The 27,531-nt window shown below is 42.7% G+C and overlaps 1 protein-coding gene across 1 annotated transcript in view; it reads right to left on the bottom strand.

Annotated features, from left to right (window-relative positions):
• LOC120063688 (contactin-associated protein-like 5) overlaps window positions 1-27,531 on the bottom strand; it is a 90,770-nt gene that overhangs the window by 30,777 nt on the left and 32,462 nt on the right. The window contains exons 4-5 of the mRNA XM_039013983.1: window positions 4,184-4,331; window positions 607-810 (exon numbers count right to left, since the gene is read on the bottom strand). Of these exons, the coding sequence (XP_038869911.1) occupies window positions 607-810; window positions 4,184-4,331 (352 nt within the window). The remainder of the gene's footprint in view (window positions 1-606; window positions 811-4,183; window positions 4,332-27,531) is intronic.

Here is a 27,531-nt window from a genome sequence, read left to right as displayed (position 1 = left end):
TCACAAGACATTCCCAAAACGGAGCACTAGAACAGTCTTCCCCAGACTCAGCTGTTCAGGATGTGGCTCTTTATGGTTGATAACATTGATCGTTATACAGTTGCCATAGGGACCGTATTGATTTGATTGAAAGAAGAGGTGCTCTCATAGGAAGTGCAGACAAGACAGTCATTTAAGAATCCTCTTTCCCAGCTCAGCTGCTCACAATGTGGATCCTTAACAGTCTGAGTCTATTTTGTAAATGGAGCTCAGGGTCAGTGGTAACTGGAAGGGTATCAGAACACAAACATCCAGTTACCCTCCCAGACTGCTCCCCAGTCTGCTTTTACATAGTTCAAATGACTATTTAATCCTTACCCAGAAACCCTTGTGTCCTGTTACACATGACCTTTGACTCATTGACCTCTGCGAGATTACCTTTACCAGGTTGAGGTAGAGGGCCAGCCTGCCCCGGTGTGGCTAACTCACCCAGGTTGAGGTAGAGGGCCAGCCTGCCCCGGTGTGACTAACTCACCCAGGTTGAGGTAGAGGGCCAGTCTGGCCCGGTGTGACTAACTCACCCAGGTTGAGGTAGAGGGCCAGTCTGGCCCGGTGTGACTAACTCACCCAGGTTGAGGTAAAGAGCCAGCCTGCCCCGGTGCAGCTCCAGTGTGATGTAGTCGCCCCTCTGACCCTCTCCATGGAGCAGCACCCCCTCAGCCTGGCGGCTCTTGAAGCTCAGCGAGATCACATCCTTCACCGTGCTCATGGACTTCTGGTTAAACCGGTAGAGCAGCGAGCTTCTGCCATCAAAGTCTGCCACGTCTGATTCTGAAGGCAATCAACAGACAGTTAAATGGTTTGGCATTGGATTATTTGCTCCCTGTCACAAAGAGCCTATTATGAACAGACTGCTATAGCTCTCAGCACTTCATACCTATGAAGGAAATGCTAGTGTCTACATCAATGGTAGTATTTAAATGTACACTGAACAAAAATATAAAAGCAACATGTATAGTGTTGGTCCTTGTTTCATGAGCTGAAATAAAAGATCCCCGAAATGTTCCATACGCACAAAAAGCTTATTTCTCTCAAATCTTGTGCACATAATTGTTTACACCTGACAGGTGTGGCATATCAAGAAGCTGATTAAACAGCATGATCATTACACAGGTGCACCTTGTGCTGGGGAAAAAAAGGCCACTCTAAAATGTGCAGTTTCGTCACACAACACAATGCCTCAGAAGTCTCAAGTTTTGAGGGAGTATGCAATGTTTTGTGTGGGGGAGCGGTTTGCTGATGACAACGTTGTGAACAGAATGCCCCATGGTGGCGGTGGGGTTATGGTATGGGCAGGCATAAGCTACGGACAACAAACACAATTGCATTTTATCTATGGCAATTTGAATGCACAGCGATACCGTGATGAGATCCTGAGGCCTTTGTTGTGCCATTCATCCGCCGCCATTACCTCATGTTTCAGGATGATAATGCATGGCCCCATGTCGCAATTCCTGGAAGCTGAAAATGTCCCAGTTCATCCATGGCCTGCATACTCACCAGACATGTCACACATTGAGCATTTTTGGGACGCTCTGGATTGACGTGTACGACAGCGTGTTCCAGTTCCTGCCAATATACACCAACTTTGCACAGCCATTTAAGAGGAGTGGGACAACATTCCACAGGCCACAATCAACAGCCTGATCAACTCTATGAGAAGTGTCGCGCTGCTTGAGGCAAATAGTGGTCACACCAGATACTGACTGGTTTTCTGATCCATGCCCCTACCCTTTGTTTTAAGGTACACTATACATTATATACAAAAGTATGGAGACACGCCTTCAAATTAGTAGATTCGGCTATTTCAGCCACACCCGTTGCTGTATAAAATCGAGCACACAGCCATGAAATCTCCATAGACAAACGATGGCAGCAGAATGGTCTTACTGAAGAGCTCATTGACTTCCAACAAGCCAGTTTGTCAAATTTCTGCCCTGCTAGAGCTGCCCCGGTCAACTGTAAGTGATGTTATTGTGAAGTGGAAACGTCAAGGAGCAACAACGGTTCAGCTGCAAAGTGGTAGGCCACACAAGCTCACAGATGGAATCGCAGAGTGCTGAAGAGCGTAGCGTGTAAAAATCGTCTGTCCTCATTTACAACACACTACCCTGGTCTCCCGGGTGGCGCAGTGGTCTAGGGCACTGCATCGCAGTGCTAGCTGCGCCACCAGAGTCTCTGGGTTCGCGCCCAGGCTGGGCTGGGTTCGCGCCCAGGCTCTGTCGCAGCCGGCCGCAACCGGGAGGTCCGTGGGGCGACGCACAATTGGCATAGCGTCGTCCGGGTTAGGGAGGGTTTGGCCGGTAGGGATATCCTTGTCTCAGTATGTAAAAAAAAAAAAAAATGTAATAAAATGTATGCACTCTACTGTAAGTCGCTCTGGATAAGAGCGTCTGCTAAATGACTAAAATGTAAAAATGTAAAAATGTACCGAGTTCCAAACTGCCTCTGGGAGCAATGTCAGCATAATAACTGTTTGTCGGGAGCTTCATGAAGTGGGTTTCCATGGCCGAGCAGCCGCACACAAGCCTAAGATCACCATGCGCAATGCCAAGTGTCGGCTGGAGTTGTGTAAAGCTTGCCCCCATTGGACTCTGGAGCAGTGTGAATGTGTTCTCTGGAGTGATGAATCATGCTTCACCATCTGGCACTCTGACGGATGAATATGGGTTTGGCGGATGCCATAAGAACGCTACCTGTCCGAATGTACAGTACCATCTGTAAAGTTTGGTGGAGGAGGAATAATGGTTTGGGGCTGTTTTTCATGGTTTGGGCTAGGTCCCTTAGTTCCAGTGAAGGGAAATCTTAATGCTACAGCATTCAATGACATTCTTGACGATTCTGTGCTTCCAACTTTGTGGCAACAGTTTGAGGAAGGCGCTTTCCTGTTTCAGATGCCCCCGTGCACAAAGCGAGGTCCATACAGAAATGTTGTTGAGATCGGTGTGGAAGAACTTGACTGGCCAGCACAGAGCCCTGACATTAAGTACATCGGACACCTTTGGGATGAATTGGAAAGCCGACTGCGAGCCAAGGCCTAATCGCCCAACATCAGTGACCGACCTCACTAATGCTTGTGGCTGAATGGAAGAAAGTCCCCGCAGCAATGTCCCAACATCTAGTGGAAAGCCTTCCCAGAAGAGTGGAAGCTGTTATAGCAGCAAAGGGGGGACCAACTCCATATTAATGCCCATGATTATGGAATGAGATGTTCGACGAGCAGGTGTCCACATACTTTTGGTCATGTATTGTACTTGGTTTTTACCTGCATTAAGTACCAATTTCAGTTCAACAAAGGCTTTCTGCAGGGCAATAAAGGCAGATTGAAACTCTGACAGAGCTTTATCAGCTGTGGGAGCAATAGCATACACCACAGTGTCATCTGTATACAGTATAAAGTTACAATTTTGTACAGATAAATGAATATTGTACATTTAAATATTGAAAAGAACCTGACCAAGAATCGATCCCTGTGGGACACCTTTTGTTATGTCCATAAAACATGATTTTACTGATAAACCATCAGTAAATACTCATTCACATACATGTTTGTTTGAACTCATCCAAGATTGATTTAGACTGTATTTTTCTTTAGAAAAGAGAGAATTGCATCAATATCAAAATCCTATCTACTATATTTTTGCAGTTGTCCTCAAACATCCTGCTTTCATTAAAGGTTATACACAGAAGTAGGGTGTTCTGGATGTAATGGGTGGAGGGGCCACTTACTGTAGGCATTATATTAGCTGAACGTGTTTGGTCTGAATGTAAGGGCTGGTGGTCACTTTAATGTAGTCACAGCTTATATGGTCTGTATGTAAGGGATGGTGGTCACTTTAATGTAGTCACACCTTATATGGTCTGGATGTAAGGGATGGTGGTCCCTTTAATGTAGTCACAGCCTATATGGTCTGGATGTAAGGGATGGTGGTCACTTTAATGTAGTCACAGCCTATATGGTCTGGATGTAAGGGATGGTGGTCACTTTAATGTAGTCACAGCCTATATGGTCTGGATGTAAGGGATGGTGGTCACTTTAATGTAGTCACAGCCTATATGGTCTGGATGTAAGAGCTGGTGGTCCCTTTAATGTAGTCACTGTCTATATGGTCTGAATGTAAGGGCTGGTGGTCTGATCACTCACTGTAGGCACAGCCGTAGACCTCCACTCTGAGTCCCACCCAGCCACTGGGGTTCCAGTCCAGGGGGACGAAGCGCAGGAAGCGGCTTCTGATAGAGTGAGACAACTTGTGGTGGACGACACTGTCAGCATTCACATTCCCCACAAACCTCTGCAGACAGATAGAGAGAGGAGGAAGCGAGTAGGGAGAGGAGGAAGAGAGGAAGGAGGGAGACGAGTAAGAGGGGAGGGAGAGGAGAACAGGCAGCAGGGCAACGCCAAGCATAAATATATAAATCATTTTATATGTATAAATACGTATATAATATATACACTATGGTCAAAAGTTTAAGAACACCTACTCATTCAAGGGTTTTCATTTTCTTTATTTTGACTATTTTCTACATTGTAGAATAATAGTGAATACATCAAAACTATGAAATAACACATATGGAATCACATTGTAACCAAAAAAGTGTTAAACAAATCAAAATATATATTATATTTGAGATTCTTCAAATAGCCACCCTTTGCCTTGATGACAGCTTTGCACACTCTTGGCAATTTCTAAACCAGCTTCATGAGGTAGTCCCCTGGAATGCATTTCAATTAAGACATGTGCCATCTTAAAAGTTAATTTGTGGAATTTCTTTCCCTCTTAACCCTTGTGTAGACTTAACATTCTGTATACTCCCCTTGACCTAAGTGTCAAAAATGACCTGCCTTCACTGAACCCCTATAATAAAGCAGCTTCATTTAATTTTAAACCCCAAATCTATTTTGCATGAAGAAACAACCTGTCATTCATCACAAACTTTGTGAATATCTGGGTTGTCCCTCTTCACAATGCAGAAAGACTGCATTTAAATCAGTGGAAACCACTCATTTTTATTACAACACACCTGTTATGATTGTTTTCTTTACTAAAGTAGAGGTTTATTATTATTATTACTATTATTATTATTGCATAGGTGTAAACATACATTTTTTAGCAGGAGAGCACTTGTATAGTCTAAGAAAGTAGCAGAAATGTGCAAAAAGTAGTTTTAAATGCATTTTATTGAAGGGAAACAATAACAGTCTTGAACTTTATTTGGCAACATAGTGATATATTCTCATATACTGTACAATGAGGAATTCAACTACAAAATACTAGTGTTCTCACATTTTTTTAACCATTTCCCCCACCCTCAAGGTTAATAAACAACAACAATAAATAAGAATAAAATAATATAGATACAAAACAAAAACGTGAAGAACATAAATCAATCAACTCTAATTAGCACATGTAGGACAGTATACAAGTGTGTGTGCATGGACTTTGCAGAGATATTCCTCACATGTGCAGCACATATTTGTTTTCCAGTCCTTCTTTGGGGGACATAATTGGCATCTCCTCCTCTTGCCTACCCCAGCTGCAGCCTCAGGTGGATCAGAACAAGATTCAGCACCCTGAACAGCTTTCATAAGCACTGCAGAGGCTGATGTGCGGAAGAGGCGCTCCCTTCTTTGAATGTGTGGGGTTACAAGTGCCTTTCCCAGCTGTTCCATGAACACCCTCCTCTTTTTCCACTTATCAGGCATCCAGGTAGGGTTGAACTTGTTCCATATCACAAAGTTATTGTATGAGGACACATCAATGATGTTATGGAAGATGACCAGAGGCCAGTCATCCTCCTGCAGCTGTAAGTTCCAATCACCTTGTCCAGGTTGTCCACGCCTCCTTTGTTGTGGTTGTAGTCCAGGATGATGGCTGGCTTCCTGTCCTCACGATCACTGATCTCAGCCATTTTGTTCAGTGTGCTCAGGAGGACCACGTTCTTGTTACTCTTCGGGAGGTAAGAAACTAGAGTGACGGTGAAGGTAAACTTAGATGAGAAGGCCTCTCTCCCCCTTGTTGCGAGGAGTGCAGGGGGAGCTCAGGCTTGTTCTTTCTAACTGTGCCAACCATTGTGATCTTCCTCTTCAGGAGCTGCTGGCTGAGTTCAATCAGTAGCACACATAATCTCAATGTGTGTGTGTGGTTTTTGTGGTGTGTAAATGATTTTATAACTGCTGGGTCAAAAATGACACTAAGACAATCTTTGTACCCTGGTGGTGTACAGCTTTCATGGAAATATGAACAAAGGCAAAGTTTCACTTTTTCTAATGTTGTGGGTCACGCTAGTAAAAGTCATCAAACTTCAAGTTGAAAAAATATCATTTATGTGGTTTTCTCTGCTGATAAACATAGTGGCGGGTCATTTTCTACCCCTAAGACAGCACAAGGGTTAATGCGTTTGAGCCAATCAGTTATGTTGTGACAAGGTAGGGGTGGTATACAGAAGATAGCTCTATTTTGTAAAAGACCAAGTCCATATTATGGCAAGAACAGCTCAAATAAGTAAAGAGAAATGACAGTCCATCATTACTTTAAGACATCAAGGTCAGTCAATTACGGAAAATGTCAAGAACTTGAAAGTTTCTTCAAGTGCAGTCGTAAAAACCATCAAGCGCTATGATCAAACTGGCTCTCATGAGGACCACCACAGGAATGGAAGACCCAGAATTACCTCTGATGCAGAGGATACGTTCATTAGAATTACCAGCCTCAGCAATTGCAGCCCAAATAAATGCTTCACAGAGTTCAAGTAACAGACATCTCAACATCAACTGTTCAGAGGAGACTGTGTGAATCAGACCTTCATGGTCAAATTGCTGCAAAGAAACCACTGCTATAGGACACCAATAAAAAGAAGATACTTGCTTGGGCCAAGAAACACGAGCAATGGACATTAGACCAGTGGAAATTTGTCCTTTGGTCTGGAGTCCAAATGGATGATTTTTGATTCCAACCGCCATGTCTTTGTGAGACGCAGTGTGGGTGAAAGGATGATCTCCGCATGTGTATTTCCCACCATAAAGCATGAAGGAGGAGGTGTTATGGTGTGGGGGTGCTTTGCTGGTGACACTGTCTGTGATTTCTTTAGAATTCAAGACACACTTAACCAGCGCAGCTACCACAGCATTCTGCAGCGATACGCTATCCCATCTGGTTTTGGCTTAGCGGGACTATCATTTGTTTTTCAACAGGACAATGACCCAACACACCTCCAGGGTGTGTAAGTGCTATTTTACCAAGAAGGAGAGTGATGGAGTGGTGCATCAGACGACCTGGCCTCCATAATCCCCCGATCACAACCAAATAGAGATGGTTTGGGATGAGTCAGAACCCAGAGTAAAGGAAAAGCAGTGGGAACTCCTTCAAGACTGATGGAAAAGCATTCCAGGTGAAGCTGGTTGAGAGAATGCCAAGAGTGTGCAAAACTGTCATCAAGGCAAAGGGTGGCTATTATTCAAATAAATAATCTCAAATATAAAATATATTTTGATTTGTTTAACACTTGTATGGTTACTAAATTATTCCATTTGTGTTATTTCATAGTTTTGATTTCTTCACTATCATTCAACAAAGTAGAAAATAGTAAATATAAAGAAAAACCCTTGAATGAGTAGGTGTTCTAAAACTTTTGACCGGTAGTGTACATATATACTATACAGGAAATATATGATATTCAGGAAATGTATAATATAAATATATACTATCCAGGAAAAATCTAATATATATATATATATATACACACACATATACAAATATATAGAAATATACACAGGAAATATATTTAAGTGATAATGCCCGAGAAGCCGGTGTTTGGATATATATTGACACAAATGTTGCATTATCACTTTGATCCCAACATCTTCAAATAATGATAGACATATTTTCATGAAGAATGTTATTTTGATGAATTTATTCATACTATTTCATCATTCTGCAAGATATAGTCCCGACACAAATCTACGGTTGCTACCCAAGCCGGATGGTCATTCGTTCTATTGGTTTGGTTGCCAGAGACGTAACCCAGTTATTCAGTATCTATGGACACAACCCAGTCATTCGTTTACATTTTTCATTACCATACTGGCTGGCAACGTTCTTATTCCTTGCATGCTAGCTTGCCGACTACAGCTAACTTACAGTCATGTCAATAGCCAGAATAACAGCAAGTAGCTGCACTTGCACTTGTTAAAGCTTAACAGCTAGTAACATTTATTTGGACATATCCATTACAATGATCTAATGAGGCGCGATTTCGCCTGGCATAGAAAATGTGCTCAATCATAAGGACACTGTTGTTCAGAGGAGCTAGTCAGCAACACAGCTAACACAATGACTTCAAACTGAAGCTGGAAAGATTGCAAACTAGCTGCAATTTGTTTCGTTTAACTTTTTTTTCAATTGACATTTCTTTGTATATATCCATAAAAATGATGCCAGATAATTCATGATTTTGACTGGTTGAGAATTGCCAGTAAAGCTCTGAGACATGAATTTGTCGAGGCACAGATTTGGGGAAGGGTACCAAAAAATCCTGCAGCATTAAAGGTCCCCAAGAACACAGTGGCCGCCATCATTCTTACAGTGGCTTGCAAAAGTATTCACTCCCTTGGCATTTTTCCTATTTTGTTGCCTTACAACCTGGAATTAAAATAGATTGTTTGTGGGTTTGTATCATTTGATTTACACACATGCCTACCACTTTGAAGATGCAACATATTTTTTATTGTGAAACAAACAAGAAATAAGACAACAAAAAAGAAACTTCAGCATGCATACCTATTCACCCCCCCAAAGTCAATACTTTGTAGAGCAACCTTATGCATCAAATACACCTGCAAGTCTCTTGGGGTATGTCTCCATAAGCTTGGCACATCTAGCCACTGGGATTTTTGCCCATTCAAGGCAAAACTGCTCCAGCTCCTTCAAGATGGATGGGTTCCGCTGGTGTACAGCAATCTTTAATTCATACCACAGATTCTCAATTGGATTGAGGTCTGGGCTTTGACTAGGCCATTCCAAGACATTTAAATGGTTCCCCTTAAACCACACGAGTGTTGCTTCAGCAGTATGCTTAGGGTCATTGTCCTGCTGGAAGGTGAAGATCCGTCACAGTCTCAAATCTCTGGAAGACAAACAGGTATCCCTCAAGAATTTCCCTGCATTTAGTGTCATCCATCATTCCTTCAATTCTGGCCAGTTTCACAGTCCCTGCCGATGGAAAAACATCCCCACAGCATGATGCTGCCACCACCATGCTTCCCTGTGGGGATGGTGTTCTCGGGGTGATGAGAGGTGTTGGGTTTGTGCCAGACATAGCATTTTCCTTTATGGCCAAAAAGCTCAATTTTAGTCTCCTCTGACCAGAGGACCTTCTTCCATATGTTTGGGGAGTCTCCCACATGCCTTTTGGCAAACACCAAATGTGTTTTCTTATTTATTTATTTTAGCAATGTTTTTTTTCTGGCCAGTCTTCCGTAAAGCCCAGCTCTGTGGAGTGTACAGCTTAAAGTGGTGCTATGGACAGATAATCCAATGTCCGCTGTGGAGCTTTGCAGCTCCTTCTGGGATATCTTTGGTCTCTTTGTTGCCTCTCTGATTAATGCCCTCCTTGCCTAGTCCGTGAGTTTTGGTGGGTGGCCCGCTCTTGGCAGGTTTGTTGTGGTGTCATATTCTTTCCATTTTTTAAGAATGGATTTAAATGGTGCTCCGTGGGATGTTCAGAGTTTATGATATTTTTTTATAACCCAACCCTGATCTGTACTTTCCACAACTTTGTCCCTGACCATTTTGGAGAGCTCCTTGGTCTTCATGGTGCCGTTTGCTTGGTGGTGCCCCTTGTTTGGTGGTGTTGCAGACTCTGGTGCCTTTCAGAAGAGGTGTGTATATATACACTGAGATCATGTGACAGATCATGTGACACTTAAATAAAGTCCACCTGTGTTGTCAGATGAATGCTATGTCTGGCATCATGTGACTTCTGAAGGTAATTGGTTGCACCAGATCTTATTTAGGGGCTTCATAGTAAAGGGGGTGATTATTTTTTTTTTTTAAACAAGTATTTTTTTTTCATTTCACTTCACCAATTTGGACTATTTTGTGTATGTCCATTACATGACATCCAAATAAAAAATATATTTAAATGACAGGTTGTAATGCAACAAAATGGGAAAAATGCCAAGGGAGATGAATACTTTTGAAAGGCACTGTAAATGGAAGAAGTTTGTAACCACCAAGACTCTGACTAAATCCGGCCAAAATGAGCAATTGGGGGAGAAGGGCCTTGGTCAGGGAGTTGACCAAGACCCCAATGGTCACTCCGACAGAGCTCCAGAGTTCCTCTGTGGCCATGGGAGACCCTTCCAGAAGGACAACCATCTCTGCAGCACTCCACCAATCAGGCCTTTATGGTAGAGTGGCCAGACGGAAGCCATTCCTCAGTAAAAGGCACATTACAGCCCACTTGGAGTTTGCCAAAAGGCACCTAAAGGACTCAGACCATGAGAAACAAGATTCTCTCGTCTGATGAAACCAAGAATTAACTCTTTGGCCTGAATGCCAAACATCACGTCTGGAGGAAACCTGACACCGACCCTACGTTGAAGCATGGTGGTGGCAGCATCATGCTGTGGGGATGTTTTTCAGCAGCAGTAACTGGGAGGCTAGTCAGAATCCAGGGAAAGAGGAATTAAGCAAATTAGAGAGATCCTTGATGAAATCCTGCTCCAGAGCGCTCAGGACCTCAGACTGGGGCGAAGACACAACTGACCTTGTGTCTTGTCTAGGAAAATGCCTTTCAGCAAAGAGTTGAAAAGGGTTTTGTGTCTTCCAGGACAAATGTTTTGGATCATAAATATAAATGGATGTAGTTCCCACGAAATGTGAAAGGTATGAAACATTACTATGTTGCGACAAAGCAAAACTCTCTCCAAATGACTCTGCTTTAAGATGAAAAAGATCAAATGTGTTGCATGGGTCATGTTGCGTGGGTTGGAATGGTGAGAATTTCCACCAGTGCTACTCAGAGGGAGAAAAAAAAGCACAAAAAAAACACTACTCAGAGGGAGAAAAAAAAGCAGTATGTGGCAAGTAGTGACTGAAGAAAAAAAAAATGGTACCACATATCGTCTGCTCCCAGGGAGATAAAAATGACCTTTCTCTGAGAATGTGAGATGTCATTATTCTTCTTCATTTCCATCCCGCTATCCCTGTAACCTCCACTGCATCAACAATCTGTATTGGGAGGCTGAGGGTGATGAACGGAGTGAAAGAGAACGAGAGAGTAGAGAAAAAAAAGAATAGAAACTGGGATGACAGATCACAAGCGACCGTCATAACGGATTCAAGGCAGGTGATGAACTAAATGGATAATGATGTGTATCACAGAGTAAAGGAAAGATGGATTGTTGACACCGGAGCTCCAGACTTTGTGAATAGTCCAACAGGGTCATTAATTCACTTCTCCCTGCAGTTGAAAACACAAAATCACATGGAGAGGTAGTATAAGAGGCACAAATTACACACACATGGAATGCATGCAGTAGAATGGAGGTGGAGTGTTACCTCTCTGAAAGAGAGTGCATAAAGACTGGTCTCTTGGTAGACAAAGAGACAGTCCTGCAAGTTAACTATTTAGGCTGTTATTGTGATTTATGCACATGCTTTTCTGAGTCCATTTAAGTGGAGCCTGGTGACAGTATTTTAGAAGAGGTGCAAGCTAAGCACTTACAAATGCATTCTAACTCATGTCTATGCAAGATAAGCATTTGGAAACTCGCTAGGGTTTACTCATCCATTCAGACCATGCAGGCTACTGCAATGCATATCCTCCACAATGTAAAGTAACTTATTTAGCAAATGAAATTAGAAAATTGTTTGCTTCACCAAAATATGGCATAGATATTCATTACTGAGAAAAATATACTTCTCAATATCCATGAGATGATTACAGCAATTTACCACAATAACCCCCAAACACAGGCCTACTATTATTAGAGAGACAAATCTGCTAAACAAACCCTTATATCCTGCAGGCAGGCAGTATACAGTAGCTCAAACTATAATAGTTGAGGTTTTCTGCACAGAATATCGACCAGGATAAAGCCAGAGTTTAGAAGAAATAGTGAAATGGTATTTGATGACAAATACATGTCTCCTCTTTATTGCAATTCCAGATAATTGCTTTCCAGGGAGGTTGTTTGAAAAGTGTGTAGACCTTTTGTTCTTCGGTATTTATATAATACCTGTGAGGAACCAACAAACGAATGGACCCTGAAACAATTCCTATTTTTTCAAGGGAAAACAGCTGAAACTGAGCTCATCCAGTCAAAACAATTCAATCGCTTATTTCCCAAAGGTAGTTTGGGAAATACATTTTGACTGTACATTAAACATTAAATAGTTCCCTTTATTGCAATCAATAGTTGAGTTGTACTTCATAAGGTGTCAATATATCCATTTCCTATGTAGATAGACACCGTACTCAAAAGATGACATGTTCTTTTCCAGGTTAGAGGTTCCGTCCAATTACTGTGCAGATGTAAACCAAAATATCTGGAACTCTTGAGAGGACAAAAGACCTCCCATTGGACCAGAGCTTCATGTTAGTCACAGTCCAAATAAACAGCTCCTAACCCCACAGTGACTTCATTATTTCTATCCTGTATCCATTCTGAACCGACGGCCTCCCTCCCCGTTCATTACGACTCTACTATTCCTCGCTCATGACGAGGTCCCTAACGTCACGTACGTCAGCTAAGAGTACATACACTCCAATGTGAAACATCCCTATTAAAGGCTTGAATGCCAGGAAATCAACATGAATTGGTGATCAAGTACATATACAGTACCAGTCAAAAGTTTGGACACATCTACTCATTCAAAGGATTTTCTTTATTTTTACTATTGTAGAATAATAGTGAAGACAATGAAATAACACATATGGAATCATGTAGTATATATTTTATATTCTTCAAAGTAGCCACCATTTGCCTTGATGACAGCTTTGCACACTCTTGGCATTCTCTCAACCAGCTTCACCTGGAATTCTTTTCCAACAGTATTGAAGGAGTTACTACAAATGCTGAGAACTTGTTGGATGCTTTTCCTTGATTCTGTGGTCCAACTCATCCTAAACCATCTCAATTGGGTTGAGGTTGGGTGATTGTGGAGGCCAGGTCATCTGATGCACCACTCCATCACTCTCCTTCTTGGTCAAATAACCCTTACACAAACAGTGTGTTGGGTCATTGTCCTGTTGAAAAACAAACGGTAGTCACACTAAGCGCAAACCAAATGGGATGGCGTATTGCTGCAGAATACTGTGGTAGCCATGCTGGTTAAGTGTGCCTTGAATTTGAAATAAATCACAGACAGTATCACCAGCAAAGCACCCCCACACCCCCACACCTCCTCCATGCTTCACGGTAAGAACCAGAGATACGGACATCATCCGTTCACCTACTCCGCGTCTCACAAAGACACGGCGGTTGGAACCAAAAAATATAAAATTTGGACTCATCAGACCAAAGGACAGATTTCCACTGTTCTAATGTCCATTGCTCATGTTTCTTGGCCCAAGCAAGTATCTTCTTCTTATTGGTGTCCTTTAGTAGTGGTTTCTTTGCAGCAAATCGACCATGAAGGACTGATTGATGTGGTCTCCTCTGAATAGTTGATGTTGAGATGTGTCTGTTACTTGAACTCTGAGAAGCATTTATTTGGGCTCCAATCTGAGGTTCATTTAACTCTAATAACTGTATCCTCTGCAGCAGAGGTATCTCTGGGTCTTTCTTTCCTATGGTGGTCCTCATGAGAGCCAGTTTCATCATAGCGCTTGATGGTTTTTACGACTGCTCTTGAAGAAACTTTCAAAGTTCTTGAAATTTTCCGAATTGACTGCCCTTCATGTCTTAAAGTAATGACGGACTGTTGTTTCTCTTAGCTTATTTGACCTGTTCTTGCCATAATATGGACTTGGTCTTTTACCAAATAGGGTTATCTTCTGTATACCTTGTCAGAACACAACTGATTGGCTCAAACACATTGAGGAAAGAAATTCAACAAATCAACTTTCATCAAGGCACACCTCTTAATTTAAATGCATTCCAGGTGACTACCTCATGAAGCTGGTTGAGAGAATGCCAAGTGTGTGCAAAGCTGTTATCAAGGAAAAGGGTGACTACTTTAAAGAATCTCAAATATATTTTGATTTGCTTAAAACCTTTTCGGTTACTTCATGATACCATATGTGTTATTTCATGATTTTGATGTCTTCACTATTATTCTACAATGTAGAAAATAGTCAAAATAAAGAAAAACCCTTGAATTAGTAGGTGTCCAAACTTTTAACTGGTACTGTATATATCTCCCTGATAATCTTCCTATTGCAATGGGTTCTTGTATTAGCAAATCAGCCTACATTTTAAAATCACACATTGCACATTACACAGTAGCTAATCAAGCATCTTGTAATTTACTCAACATTCACTTACATTCTGTTCACCAAAGTATTTAGACTATAGAGAAGATATGGCACAAGGGCAATTTCATCAATTACCCAAATGTTACAGAATCCCTCTGCCGAGGGCGCTGTTCGATTCATTTCCAGTGTGTGTTGTTGTTTATACCAGGCTGTGTGTCAGTGGGTCACAAACCAGTAAAATACATAGAGCCGGGTGGCTCTTTTTCACCAAATTTTGACTTAATATTCATAGCTAACAGGCATGTCAATCAATGATTAAAAATACACTGTGTGTACAAAACATTAAGAACACCTGCTCTTTCTATGACATACTGTACGCTGACCAGGTGAATCCAGGTGAGAGCTATGATCTCTTATTGATGTCACTTGTTAAATCCACTTCAATCAGTGTAGATTAAGAAGGATTGTCAAGCCGTGAGACAATTGAGACATGGATTGTGTATGTGTGCCATTCAGAGGGTGAATGGGCAAAACAAAATATTTAAGTGCCTTTGAACGAGATATGGTAGTAGGTGACAGGCGTACCGGTTTGTGTCAAGAATTGCAATGCTGCTGGGTTTTTCACACTCAACAGTTTCCCGTGTGCATCAAGAATGGTCCACCACCTAAAGGACATCCAACCAACTTGACACAACCGTGGGAAGCATTGTAGTCAACATTGGCCAGCATCCCTGTGGAACACTTTCGAACATCTTGTAGAGTCCATGCCCCGACAAATTGAGGCTGTTCTGAGGGCAAAAGGTAGGAAGGTGTTGTTAATGTTTTGTACACTGAGTGTATATACGGCAGGAAGTAAAGAAGGATACAAAAACAGCACCTCAACAGCCTCTTCCTGAAGGATCGTAGAGATGATATCTGAATAAGGTTTATATCCCCTCATTACTGTGGAGCAGCTGGAACAGTGTGTTTTCAACAGAACAACACACCAAGCTCATTAGATTGTGTTCTACACATTGTTTCACTCCAGGGGTAGAACAATTGGCAAATTGATGGAACAATTCTACTTTCTTAACAAGCTCACAGGGGTTTACGTGAACATACATTAACATTAGAACTGCACACATAGCTTTATGATGTTATGCACATTTGGAGCAGATAGCATACATTTTCTCTGAAAACCAAAGACTGTACTGAGCTTACATCCTCAAATGAACGGATTGGAAACACAAAAACCAAAAGTGAACTAATTTCCAACACACCACAGGTACAAATAATATCATTAGACTTTATAGCGCAAAATAATACAAGATTTCATCACCTAATAGCTAGCTGGTCACTCACAGTCAGTCTTTCATTTTCTTTTCTCCCTGACTTTTTCTAATAGGATCAATAGCAGCTGGTTCATGAGTGCCATCCTGTTGTTCCTAACTTTAAGAACTATACTCCGTGTTGTGCCATTGCGGTGCTGGCCTGGCTGTGTGACTCTAAAAGACAATGACAGCTGAGAGTTGCAAGAATAGATAATCATGTTGTCCTTGTGACCTGGTCTGGCACAGGGCAGAGATAAAAGGACTGAACCTTTGTCTCTGTCTTGTGGCTGCGGGTATTGGTGTGGTTGTGTACGTGCGTATGTGCGTTTCTGCAGTGCATGCACGTTATTATGTGTGTGTCACAGAGAGTGAGAGAAAGGAGAGATTGAGAGTGTTGAGAAAGTGCCTATGTCAATGTGTGTATATCTTTAGTGCTGCTATTTTCATACGCAGCACATAATACCATCTAAACTTACAGGTGCAGAGTTGCTGCAACCTGGCAGACGCAGGCAGCTGCTGGTATCTCATTAGCCCTCTCAGCCAGCACCACCATCAGCAGGCCATTACCTTTCAACTTCCCTTCCCAGACGGATGTCAATTCTCTGTGTGGAGTACAGTGTCAAACTGTGGTCGCCCACCTTTGGTCCGCTTTCATTAGGGACGTCTCACTAATTAGCTGCCACTGCTGTTTCTGTAGGCAGTTTTCAAAACCAAATGACACCTGTTGTCTTCTTACATTAACAAAGAAGTGAATGGCATGACTATTCAACAGATGTCTCCTCTGTGTCTTGTTGATTGACACCAGGCAACTGGCATGTTCTTAGTTTTCAATTAACTAACTGAAAAATCATTAAAAACTATTTGACTGATTTCAAAGCAGCACATTGCATTTACAACAAGAGTAGAGAGGTTAGGGGTAGGTTTGATGGCTAAAAATCTATAGGCTGCATAAAAGAAATTGAACAGTTATCATCTATTTTGCTAGCATAGACTGGAATATGTTCCTTGATCCATCCAATGGTATTGAGGAGTATACCACCTCAGCCTTCATCAAAAAGTGCATCTGCGACGTCGTCCCCACAGTGACCATACGTACATATCCCAACCAGAAGCCATGGATTACAGGCAACATCCGCACCAAGCTAAAGGCTAGAGCTGCCACTTTCAAGGAGCGGGACACTTATCCGTACGCTTATAAGAAATCCCGCTATGGCCTCAGACGAACTATCAAACAGGCAAAGCGTCAATACAGGACTAAGATTGAATCATACTACACCGGCTCTGATGCTCGACAACTATGAAACAGCCTATAGGAAGGAGGGCAGAGACCTGACAGTGTGGTTCCAGGACAACAACCTCTCCTTCAATGTGAGCAAGAAAAAGGAGCTTATCGTGGACTACAGGAAAAGGAGGGCCAAACAGGCCCCCATTAACATCGATGGGACTGTAGTGGAGCTGGTTGAGAGTTTCAAGTTCCTTGGTGTCCACATCACCAACAAACTATCATGGTCCAAACACACCAAGACAGTCGTGAAGAGGGCATGGCAACACCTTTTCCCCTCAGGAGACTGAAAAGATTTGGCATGGGTCCGCAGATCCTCAAAAAGTTCTACAGCTGCACCATCGAGAGCATCCTGATCGGTTGCATCACCGCCTGTTATGGCAACTGCTCGGCATCCGACCGTAAGGTGCTACAGCGGGTGGTGTGTGCGGTCCAGTACATCACTGGGGACAAGCTTCCTGCGATCCAAGACCTATATACTAGGCGTGTCAGAGGAAGGCCCAAAAAATTGTCAAAGACTCCAGTCACCCAAGTCATAGATTGTTCTCTCTGCTACCGCACGGCAAGCGGTACCGGAGTGCCAAGTCAGCTCCTTAACAGCTTCTACCCCCAGCCATAAGACTGCTGAACAATTAATCAAATGGCTACCCGGACTATTTACATTCACACCCCCCTTTGTTTTTACACTGCTGCTACTGACTGTTTATTATCTGTGCATAGTCACTTTACCACTACCTACATGTACAAATTACCTCGACTAACCTGTACTCCCGCACATTGACTAGGTACCGGTAACCCCTGTATATAGCCTCGTTATTGTTATTTTATTATGTTAGTTTTTATAAAAAATGTACAACACCTGTTGTATTCGGCGCATTTATCATAATTATTTATTTTTTTAACTAGGCAAGTCAGTCAAGAACAAATTCTTATTTACAATGACGGCCTACACCGGCCAAACCCGGACAACGCTGGGCCAATTGTGTGCCGCCCTTTGGCACTCCCACTTACGGCCGGTTGTGATACAGCCTGGAATCAGAACTGTCTGTAGTAACGCCTCTAGCACTGAGATGGAATGGCTTAGACCTCTGCGCCACTCAGGAGCCCCAGCATGTGAGCTCTCATTCTTATTCTTTTGGCTCCACATAAACTTCATGTAACTCACTCTACATCCACTTCACGTAACTCCCTCTACATCCACTTACTGTAACTCACACTACATCCACTTACTGTAACTCACACTACATCCACTTCACGTAACTCACTCTACATCCACTTCACGTAACTCACTCTACATCCACTTCACGTAACTCACTCTACATCCACTTCACGTAACTCACTCTACATCCACTTCACGTAACTCACTCTACATCCACTTACTGTAACTCCCTCTACATCCACTTCACGTAACTCACTCTACATCCACTTCACGTAACTCACTCTACATCCACTTCACGTAACTCCCTCTACATCCACTTATTGTAACTCACACTACATCCACTTACTGTAACTCACACTACATCCACTTCACGTAACTCACTCTACATCCACTTCACGTAACTCACTCTACATCCACTTCACGTAACTCACTCTACATCCACTTCACGTAACTCACTCTACATCCACTTCACGTAACTCACTCTACATCCACTTACTGTAACTCCCTCTACATCCACTTCACGTAACTCCCTCTACATCCACTTCACGTAACTCACTCTACATCCACTTATTGTAACTCCCTCTACATCCACTTACTGTAACTCACACTACATCCACTTACTGTAACTCACTCTACATCCACTTACTGTAACTCACTCTACATCCACTTCACGTAACTCACTCTACATCCACTTCACGTAACTCACTCTACATCCACTTCACGTAACTCACTCTACATCTACTTCACGTAACTCACTCTACATCCACTTACTGTAACTCACTCTACATCCACTTACTGTAACTCACTCTACATCCACTTCACGTAACTCACTCTACATCCACTTCACGTAACTCACACTACATCCACTTACTGTAACTCACACTACATCCACTTCACGTAACTCACTCTACATCCACTTACTGTAACTCCCTCTACATCCACTTACTGTAACTCCCTCTACATCCACTTACTGTAACTCCCTCTACATCCACTTACTGTAACTCCCTCTACATCCACTTACTGTAACTCCCTCTACATCCACTTACTGTAACTCCCTCTACATCCACTTACTGTAACTCCCTCTACATCCACTTACTGTAACTCACTCTACATCCACTTCACGTAACTCACTCTACATCCACTTACTGTAACTCCCTCTACATCCACTTACTGTAACTCCCTCTACATCCACTTACTGTAACTCACTCTACATCCACTTCACGTAACTCACTCTACATCCACTTCACGTAACTCACACTACATCCACTTCACGTAACTCACACTACATCCACTTCACGTAACTCACACTACATCCACTTCACGTAACTCACACTACATCCACTTCACGTAACTCACACTACATCCACTTCACGTAACTCACTCTACATCCACTTCACGTAACTCACTCTACATCCACTTCACGTAACTCACTCTACATCCACTTACTGTAACTCCCTCTACATCCACTTACTGTAACTCCCTCTACATCCACTTCACGTAACTCACTCTACATCCACTTCACGTAACTCACTCTACATCCACTTCACGTAACTCACTCTACATCCACTTACTGTAACTCCCTCTACATCCACTTCACGTAACTCACTCTACATCCACTTACTGTAACTCACTCTACATCCACTTACTGTAACTCACTCTACATCCACTTACTGTAACTCACTCTACATCCACTTACTGTAACTCACTCTACATCCACTTACTGTAACTCACTCTACATCCACTTCACGTAACTCACTCTACATCCACTTCACGTAACTCACACTACATCCACTTACTGTAACTCACACTACATCCACTTCACGTAACTCCCTCTACATCCACTTACTGTAACTCCCTCTACATCCACTTACTGTAACTCCCTCTACATCCACTTACTGTAACTCCCTCTACATCCACTTACTGTAACTCCCTCTACATCCACTTACTGTAACTCCCTCTACATCCACTTACTGTAACTCCCTCTACATCCACTTACTGTAACTCACTCTACATCCACTTCACGTAACTCACTCTACATCCACTTACTGTAACTCCCTCTACATCCACTTACTGTAACTCCCTCTACATCCACTTCACGTAACTCACTCTACATCCACTTCACGTAACTCACTCTACATCCACTTCACGTAACTCACACTACATCCACTTCACGTAACTCACACTACATCCACTTCACGTAACTCACACTACATCCACTTCACGTAACTCACACTACATCCACTTCACGTAACTCACACTACATCCACTTCACGTAACTCACTCTACATCCACTTCACGTAACTCACTCTACATCCACTTCACGTAACTCACTCTACATCCACTTCACGTAACTCACTCTACATCCACTTCACGTAACTCACTCTACATCCACTTCACGTAACTCACTCTACATCCACTTCACGTAACTCACTCTACATCCACTTCACGTAACTCACTCTACATCCACTTACTGTAACTCCCTCTACATCCACTTCACGTAACTCACTCTACATCCACTTCACGTAACTCACTCTACATCCACTTACTGTAACTCACTCTAAATCCACTTCATGTAACTCCCTCTACATCCACTTACTGTAACTCCCTCTACATCCACTTACTGTAACTCCCTCTACATCCACTTACTGTAACTCCCTCTACATCCACTTACTGTAACTCCCTCTACATCCACTTACTGTAACTCACTCTACATCTACTTACTGTAACTCACTCTACATCCACTTCACGTAACTCACTCTACATCCACTTCACGTAACTCACACTACATCCACTTCACGTAACTCACTCTACATCCACTTACTGTAACTCACTCTACATCCACTTACTGTAACTCACTCTACATCCACTTACTGTAACTCACACTACATCCACTTACTGTAACTCACACTACATCCACTTACTGTAACTCACTCTACATCCACTTCACGTAACTCACTCTACATCCACTTCATGTAACTCACTCTACATCCACTTCACGTAACTCACTCTACATCCACTTCACGTAACTCACTCTACATCCACTTACTGTAACTCACTCTACATCCACTTCACGTAACTCACTCTACATCTACTTCACGTAACTCACTCTACATCCACTTCACGTAACTCACTCTACATCCACTTCACGTAACTCACTCTACATCCACTTCACGTAACTCCCTCTACATCCACTTACTGTAACTCACTCTACATCCACTTCACGTAACTCACTCTACATCCACTTCACGTAACTCACTCTACATCCACTTCACGTAACTCACTCTACATCCACTTACTGTAACTCACTCTACATCCACTTCACGTAACTCACTCTACATCCACTTCACGTAACTCACTCTACATCCACTTCACGTAACTCCCTCTACATCCACTTCACGTAACTCCCTCTACATCCACTTACTGTAACTCCCTCTACATCCACTTACTGTAACTCACTCTACATCCACTTACTGTAACTCCCTCTACATCCACTTACTGTAACTCACTCTACATCCACTTACTGTAACTCACTCTACATCCACTTACTGTAACTCACACTACATCTACTTCACGTAACTCACACTACATCCACTTACTGTAACTCACACTACATCTACTTCACGTAACTCACTCTACATCCACTTCACGTAACTCACACTACATCCACTTCACGTAACTCACACTACATCCACTTCACGTAACTCACTCTACATCCACTTACTGTAACTCACACTACATCCACTTCACGTAACTCACTCTACATCCACTTCACGTAACTCACACTACATCCACTTACTGTAACTCACTCTACATCCACTTACTGTAACTCACACTACATCCACTTACTGTAACTCACACTACATCCACTTCACGTAACTCACTCTACATCCACTTCACGTAACTCACTCTACATCCACTTCACGTAACTCACTCTACATCCACTTCACGTAACTCCCTCTACATCCACTTACTGTAACTCACACTACATCCACTTCACGTAACTCACACTACATCCACTTCACGTAACTCCCTCTACATCCACTTACTGTAACTCCCTCTACATCCACTTCACGTAACTCACTCTACATCCACTTACTGTAACTCCCTCTACATCCACTTACTGTAACTCACTCTACATCCACTTACTGTAACTCACTCTACATCCACTTCACGTAACTCACTCTACATCCACTTCACGTAACTCACTCTACATCCACTTCACGTAACTCACTCTACATCCACTTCACGTAACTCACTCTACATCCACTTCACGTAACTCACACTACATCCACTTCACGTAACTCACTCTACATCCACTTCACGTAACTCACTCTACATCCACTTCACGTAACTCACTCTACATCCACTTCACGTAACTCACTCTACATCCACTTACTGTAACTCACTCTACATCTACTTCACGTAACTCCCTCTACATCCACTTCACGTAACTCACTCTACATCCACTTCACGTAACTCACTCTACATCCACTTCACGTAACTCACTCTACATCCACTTCACGTAACTCCCTCTACATCCACTTACTGTAACTCACTCTACATCCACTTACTGTAACTCACTCTACATCCACTTCACGTAACTCACACTACATCCACTTCACGTAACTCACTCTACATCCACTTCACGTAACTCCCTCTACATCCACTTACTGTAACTCACTCTACATCCACTTCACGTAACTCACACTACATCCACTTCACGTAACTCCCTCTACATCCACTTCACGTAACTCACTCTACATCCACTTACTGTAACTCACTCTACATCCACTTACTGTAACTCACTCTACATCCACTTACTGTAACTCACTCTACATCCACTTCACGTAACTCACTCTACATCCACTTCACGTAACTCACTCTACATCCACTTCACGTAACTCACTCTACATCCACTTCACGTAACTCACTCTACATCCACTTCATGTAACTCCCTCTACATCCACTTACTGTAACTCACTCTACATCCACTTACTGTAACTCACTCTACATCCACTTCATGTAACTCACTCTACATCCACTTACTGTAACTCACTCTACATCCACTTCACGTAACTCACTCTACATCCACTTCAAGTAACTCACTCTACATCCACTTCACGTAACTCACTCTACATCCACTTCACGTAACTCACTCTACATCCACTTCACGTAACTCACTCTACATCCACTTCACGTAACTCACTCTACATCCACTTACTGTAACTCCCTCTACATCTACTTCACGTAACTCCCTCTACATCCACTTCACGTAACTCACTCTACATCCACTTCACGTAACTCACTCTACATCCACTTCACGTAACTCACTCTACATCCACTTCACGTAACTCCCTCTACATCCACTTACTGTAACTCACTCTACATCCACTTACTGTAACTCACTCTACATCCACTTCACGTAACTCACACTACATCCACTTCACGTAACTCACTCTACATCCACTTCACGTAACTCCCTCTACATCCACTTACTGTAACTCACTCTACATCCACTTCACGTAACTCACACTACATCCACTTCACGTAACTCCCTCTACATCCACTTCACGTAACTCACTCTACATCCACTTACTGTAACTCACTCTACATCCACTTACTGTAACTCACTCTACATCCACTTACTGTAACTCACTCTACATCCACTTCACGTAACTCACTCTACATCCACTTCACGTAACTCACTCTACATCCACTTCACGTAACTCACTCTACATCCACTTCACGTAACTCACTCTACATCCACTTCATGTAACTCCCTCTACATCCACTTACTGTAACTCACTCTACATCCACTTCATGTAACTCCCTCTACATCCACTTACTGTAACTCCCTCTACATCCACTTCACGTAACTCCCTCTACATCCACTTCACGTAACTCACTCTACATCCACTTCACGTAACTCACTCTACATCCACTTCACGTAACTCCCTCTACATCCACTTACTGTAACTCACTCTACATCCACTTACTGTAACTCACTCTACATCCACTTACTGTAACTCACTCTACATCCACTTCACGTAACTCACTCTACATCCACTTCACGTAACTCACTCTACATCCACTTCACGTAACTCACTCTACATCCACTTCATGTAACTCCCTCTACATCCACTTCACGTAACTCACTCTACATCCACTTCACGTAACTCACACTACATCCACTTACTGTAACTCACTCTACATCTACTTCACGTAACTCCCTCTACATCCACTTCACGTAACTCACTCTACATCCACTTACTGTAACTCACTCTACATCTACTTCACGTAACTCCCTCTACATCCACTTCACGTAACTCACTCTACATCCACTTCACGTAACTCACACTACATCCACTTACTGTAACTCACTCTACATCTACTTCACGTAACTCACTCTACATCCACTTCACGTAACTCACACTACATCCACTTACTGTAACTCACTCTACATCTACTTCACGTAACTCACTCTACATCCACTTCACGTAACTCACTCTACATCCACTTACTGTAACTCACACTACATCCACTTCACGTAACTCACTCTACATCCACTTCACGTAACTCACACTACATCCACTTACTGTAACTCCCTCTACATCCACTTCACGTAACTCACTCTACATCCACTTACTGTAACGTACTGAAGAATCATTCCAATTAACACCGCACACCCTTTGTAGCCCGTTTTGCTGGTAACGCCAGGGTAGTGGGAGCATGGTGCTGGTAACGCCAGGGTAGTGGGATCATGTTGCTGGTAACGCCAGGGTAGTGGGAGCATGGTGCTGGCAACGCCAGGGTAGTGGGAGCATGGTGCTGGTAACGCCAGGGTAGTGGGAGCATGGTGCTGGTAACTCCAGGGTAGTGGGAGCATGGTGCTGGTAACACCAGGGTAGTGGGAGCATGGTGCTGGTAACGCCAGGGTAGTGGGAGCATGGTGCTGGTAACACCAGGGTAGTGGGAGCATGGTGCTGGTAACACCAGGGTAGTGGGAGCATGGTGCTGGTAACGCCAGGGTAGTGGGAGCATGGTGCTGGTAACGCCAGGGTAGTGGGAGCATGGTGCTGGTAACGCCAGGGTAGTGGGAGCATGGTGCTGGTAACGCCAGGGGAGTGGGAGCATGGTGCTGGTAACGCCAGGGTAGTGGGAGCATGGTGCTGGTAACACCAGGGTAGTGGGAGCATGATGCTGGTAACGCCAGGGTATACTTTCAGAATGTACTGTATAGCATATAAACTCTTCAAATGCACTCTGTCTGAATACAGAACAGCTATGGGACTATTCCAAGGCCCAACCTAACATTCACCCAACAGTATGTTAGAGTACAACATTGAAATATCATTACTTAACACAAAAGACAGAGATAAAAAAATACAATGCACTTCACTACTATATCCCAATTCAGTCACAATCAATCATTGAGAACAATTGCAAGGCATGTCAAGTAGGGTTCATACACTACATCATTATTTCTACATTATCCCACATTTGAGTGTAAATAATGTATTTTTAAAGACATAGAAGAGAATGAATAATTCAATACATATTGCCATAGTGGACTGGACATGCTGTCTGCACTTGTAACTTCAACTACTGTAAATTATACACCATGTGATAGAAACTCTTGAGTATTGCTAATGTGCAAACACATTTGTCCCCGAGACATCAAGAAAAATTCTGAATGGCAGAAAATGCAAGAATGTTGAGTTGTATTTGACAAAAATGGAGTGAACACAACAGCTTTTAAATAATGTACGTCCACTAAAACATCATGAACAGTCTACTTTTTGTTGTTGATGTTAATTCAATTATGTACACATGCTAACCAAGCACTAGCGATACAGTCATATTAGAGGGCGAATAGGATGAATGCGGAGTGAGTCAGTGAGTAGAGTACAGCCACACCTCCCACACTATCGTCAAACTTCACAAAATGTCTCCTTCACAAGGATTTTAAACAATGAGATAAAAAGCAAGATACAGTCTGAATTCTCCTAATGGTTTTCCCCACAAAGCGTCTCTGATGAGAGCAGAACAAGAACAGAGAGGTTTAACCTTCCGCTCGCTCTCACACCTCAGAGGCTAAGGACAAAAAGGGCATTTTCATACCTCTTTCTGAGCTATAGTTCAAATCAGAACTTGATTATATGTTACACTGTATTTTTAAAATTTTGTCCTGTTTGTTTCACATTGCCAAATGTCAAACGAACTAAAAGGCCTGAACAAAACCATATGGTCATGTGACTAATTTATTGATTGGAGAAACATGAATCCATCTATGATTATCAAAAAGCATGACTTGTCCCAAACATCATATTACTTTTGCTTTGGTCTTCAAATCAAATCAAAGTTTATTTGTCACGTGCGCCGAATACAACAGGTGTAGACCTTACAGTGAATTGCTTACTTACAGGCTCTAACCAATAGTGCAAAAAAGGTGTTAGGTGAACAATAGGTAAGTAATGAAATAAAAACAACAGATAGGCTATATACAGTAGCGAGGCTATAAAAGTAGCGAGGCTACATACAGGCACCGGTTAGTCAGGCGAATCGAGTTAGTATGTACATGTAGATATGGTTAAAGTGACTATGCATATATGATGAACAGAGAGTAGCAGTAGCATAAAAGAGGGGTTGGTGGGTGGTGGGACACAATGCAGATTGCCCGGTTAGCCAATGTGCGGGAGCACTGGTTGGTCGGCCCAATTGAGGTAGTATGTACATGAATGTATAGTTAAAGTGACTATGCATATATGATAAACAGAGAGTAGCAGCAGCGTAAAAAGAGGGTTTTGGGGGGGGGGGGCATACAATGAAAATAGTCCGGGTAGCCATTTGATTACCCGTTCAGGAGTCTTATGGCTTGGGGGTAAAAACTGTTGAGAAGCCTTTTTGTCCTAGACTTGGCATTCCGGTACCGCTTGCCATGCGGTAGTAGAGAGAACAGTCTATGACTGGGGTGGGCCGTACGCACTACCCTCTGTAGTGCCTTGCGGTCAGAGGCCGAGAAATTGCCGAACCAGGCAGTGATGCAACCAGTCAGCATGCTCTCGATGTTGCAGCTGTAGAACTTTTTGAGGATCTAAGGACCCATGTCAAATCTTTTTAGTTTCCTGAGGGGGAATAGGCTTCGTCGTGCCTTCTTCACGACTGTGTTGGTGTGTTTGGACCATTCTAGTGTGTTGTTGGATGTGGACACCGAGGAACTTGAAGCTCTCAACCTGCTCCACTACAGCCCCGTCGATGAGAATTGGGGAATGCTCAGGCCTCCTTTTCCTGTAAACCACAATCATCTCCTTAGTCTTGGC

Source organism: Salvelinus namaycush, chromosome 19 (assembly GCF_016432855.1).
Source record: "Salvelinus namaycush isolate Seneca chromosome 19, SaNama_1.0, whole genome shotgun sequence".
NCBI classification, from domain to species: Eukaryota; Metazoa; Chordata; class Actinopteri; order Salmoniformes; family Salmonidae; genus Salvelinus; species Salvelinus namaycush.
The sequence above is the reverse complement of the archived record's forward strand: the minus strand, read 5'-3'. Positions and strand labels throughout refer to the sequence as shown.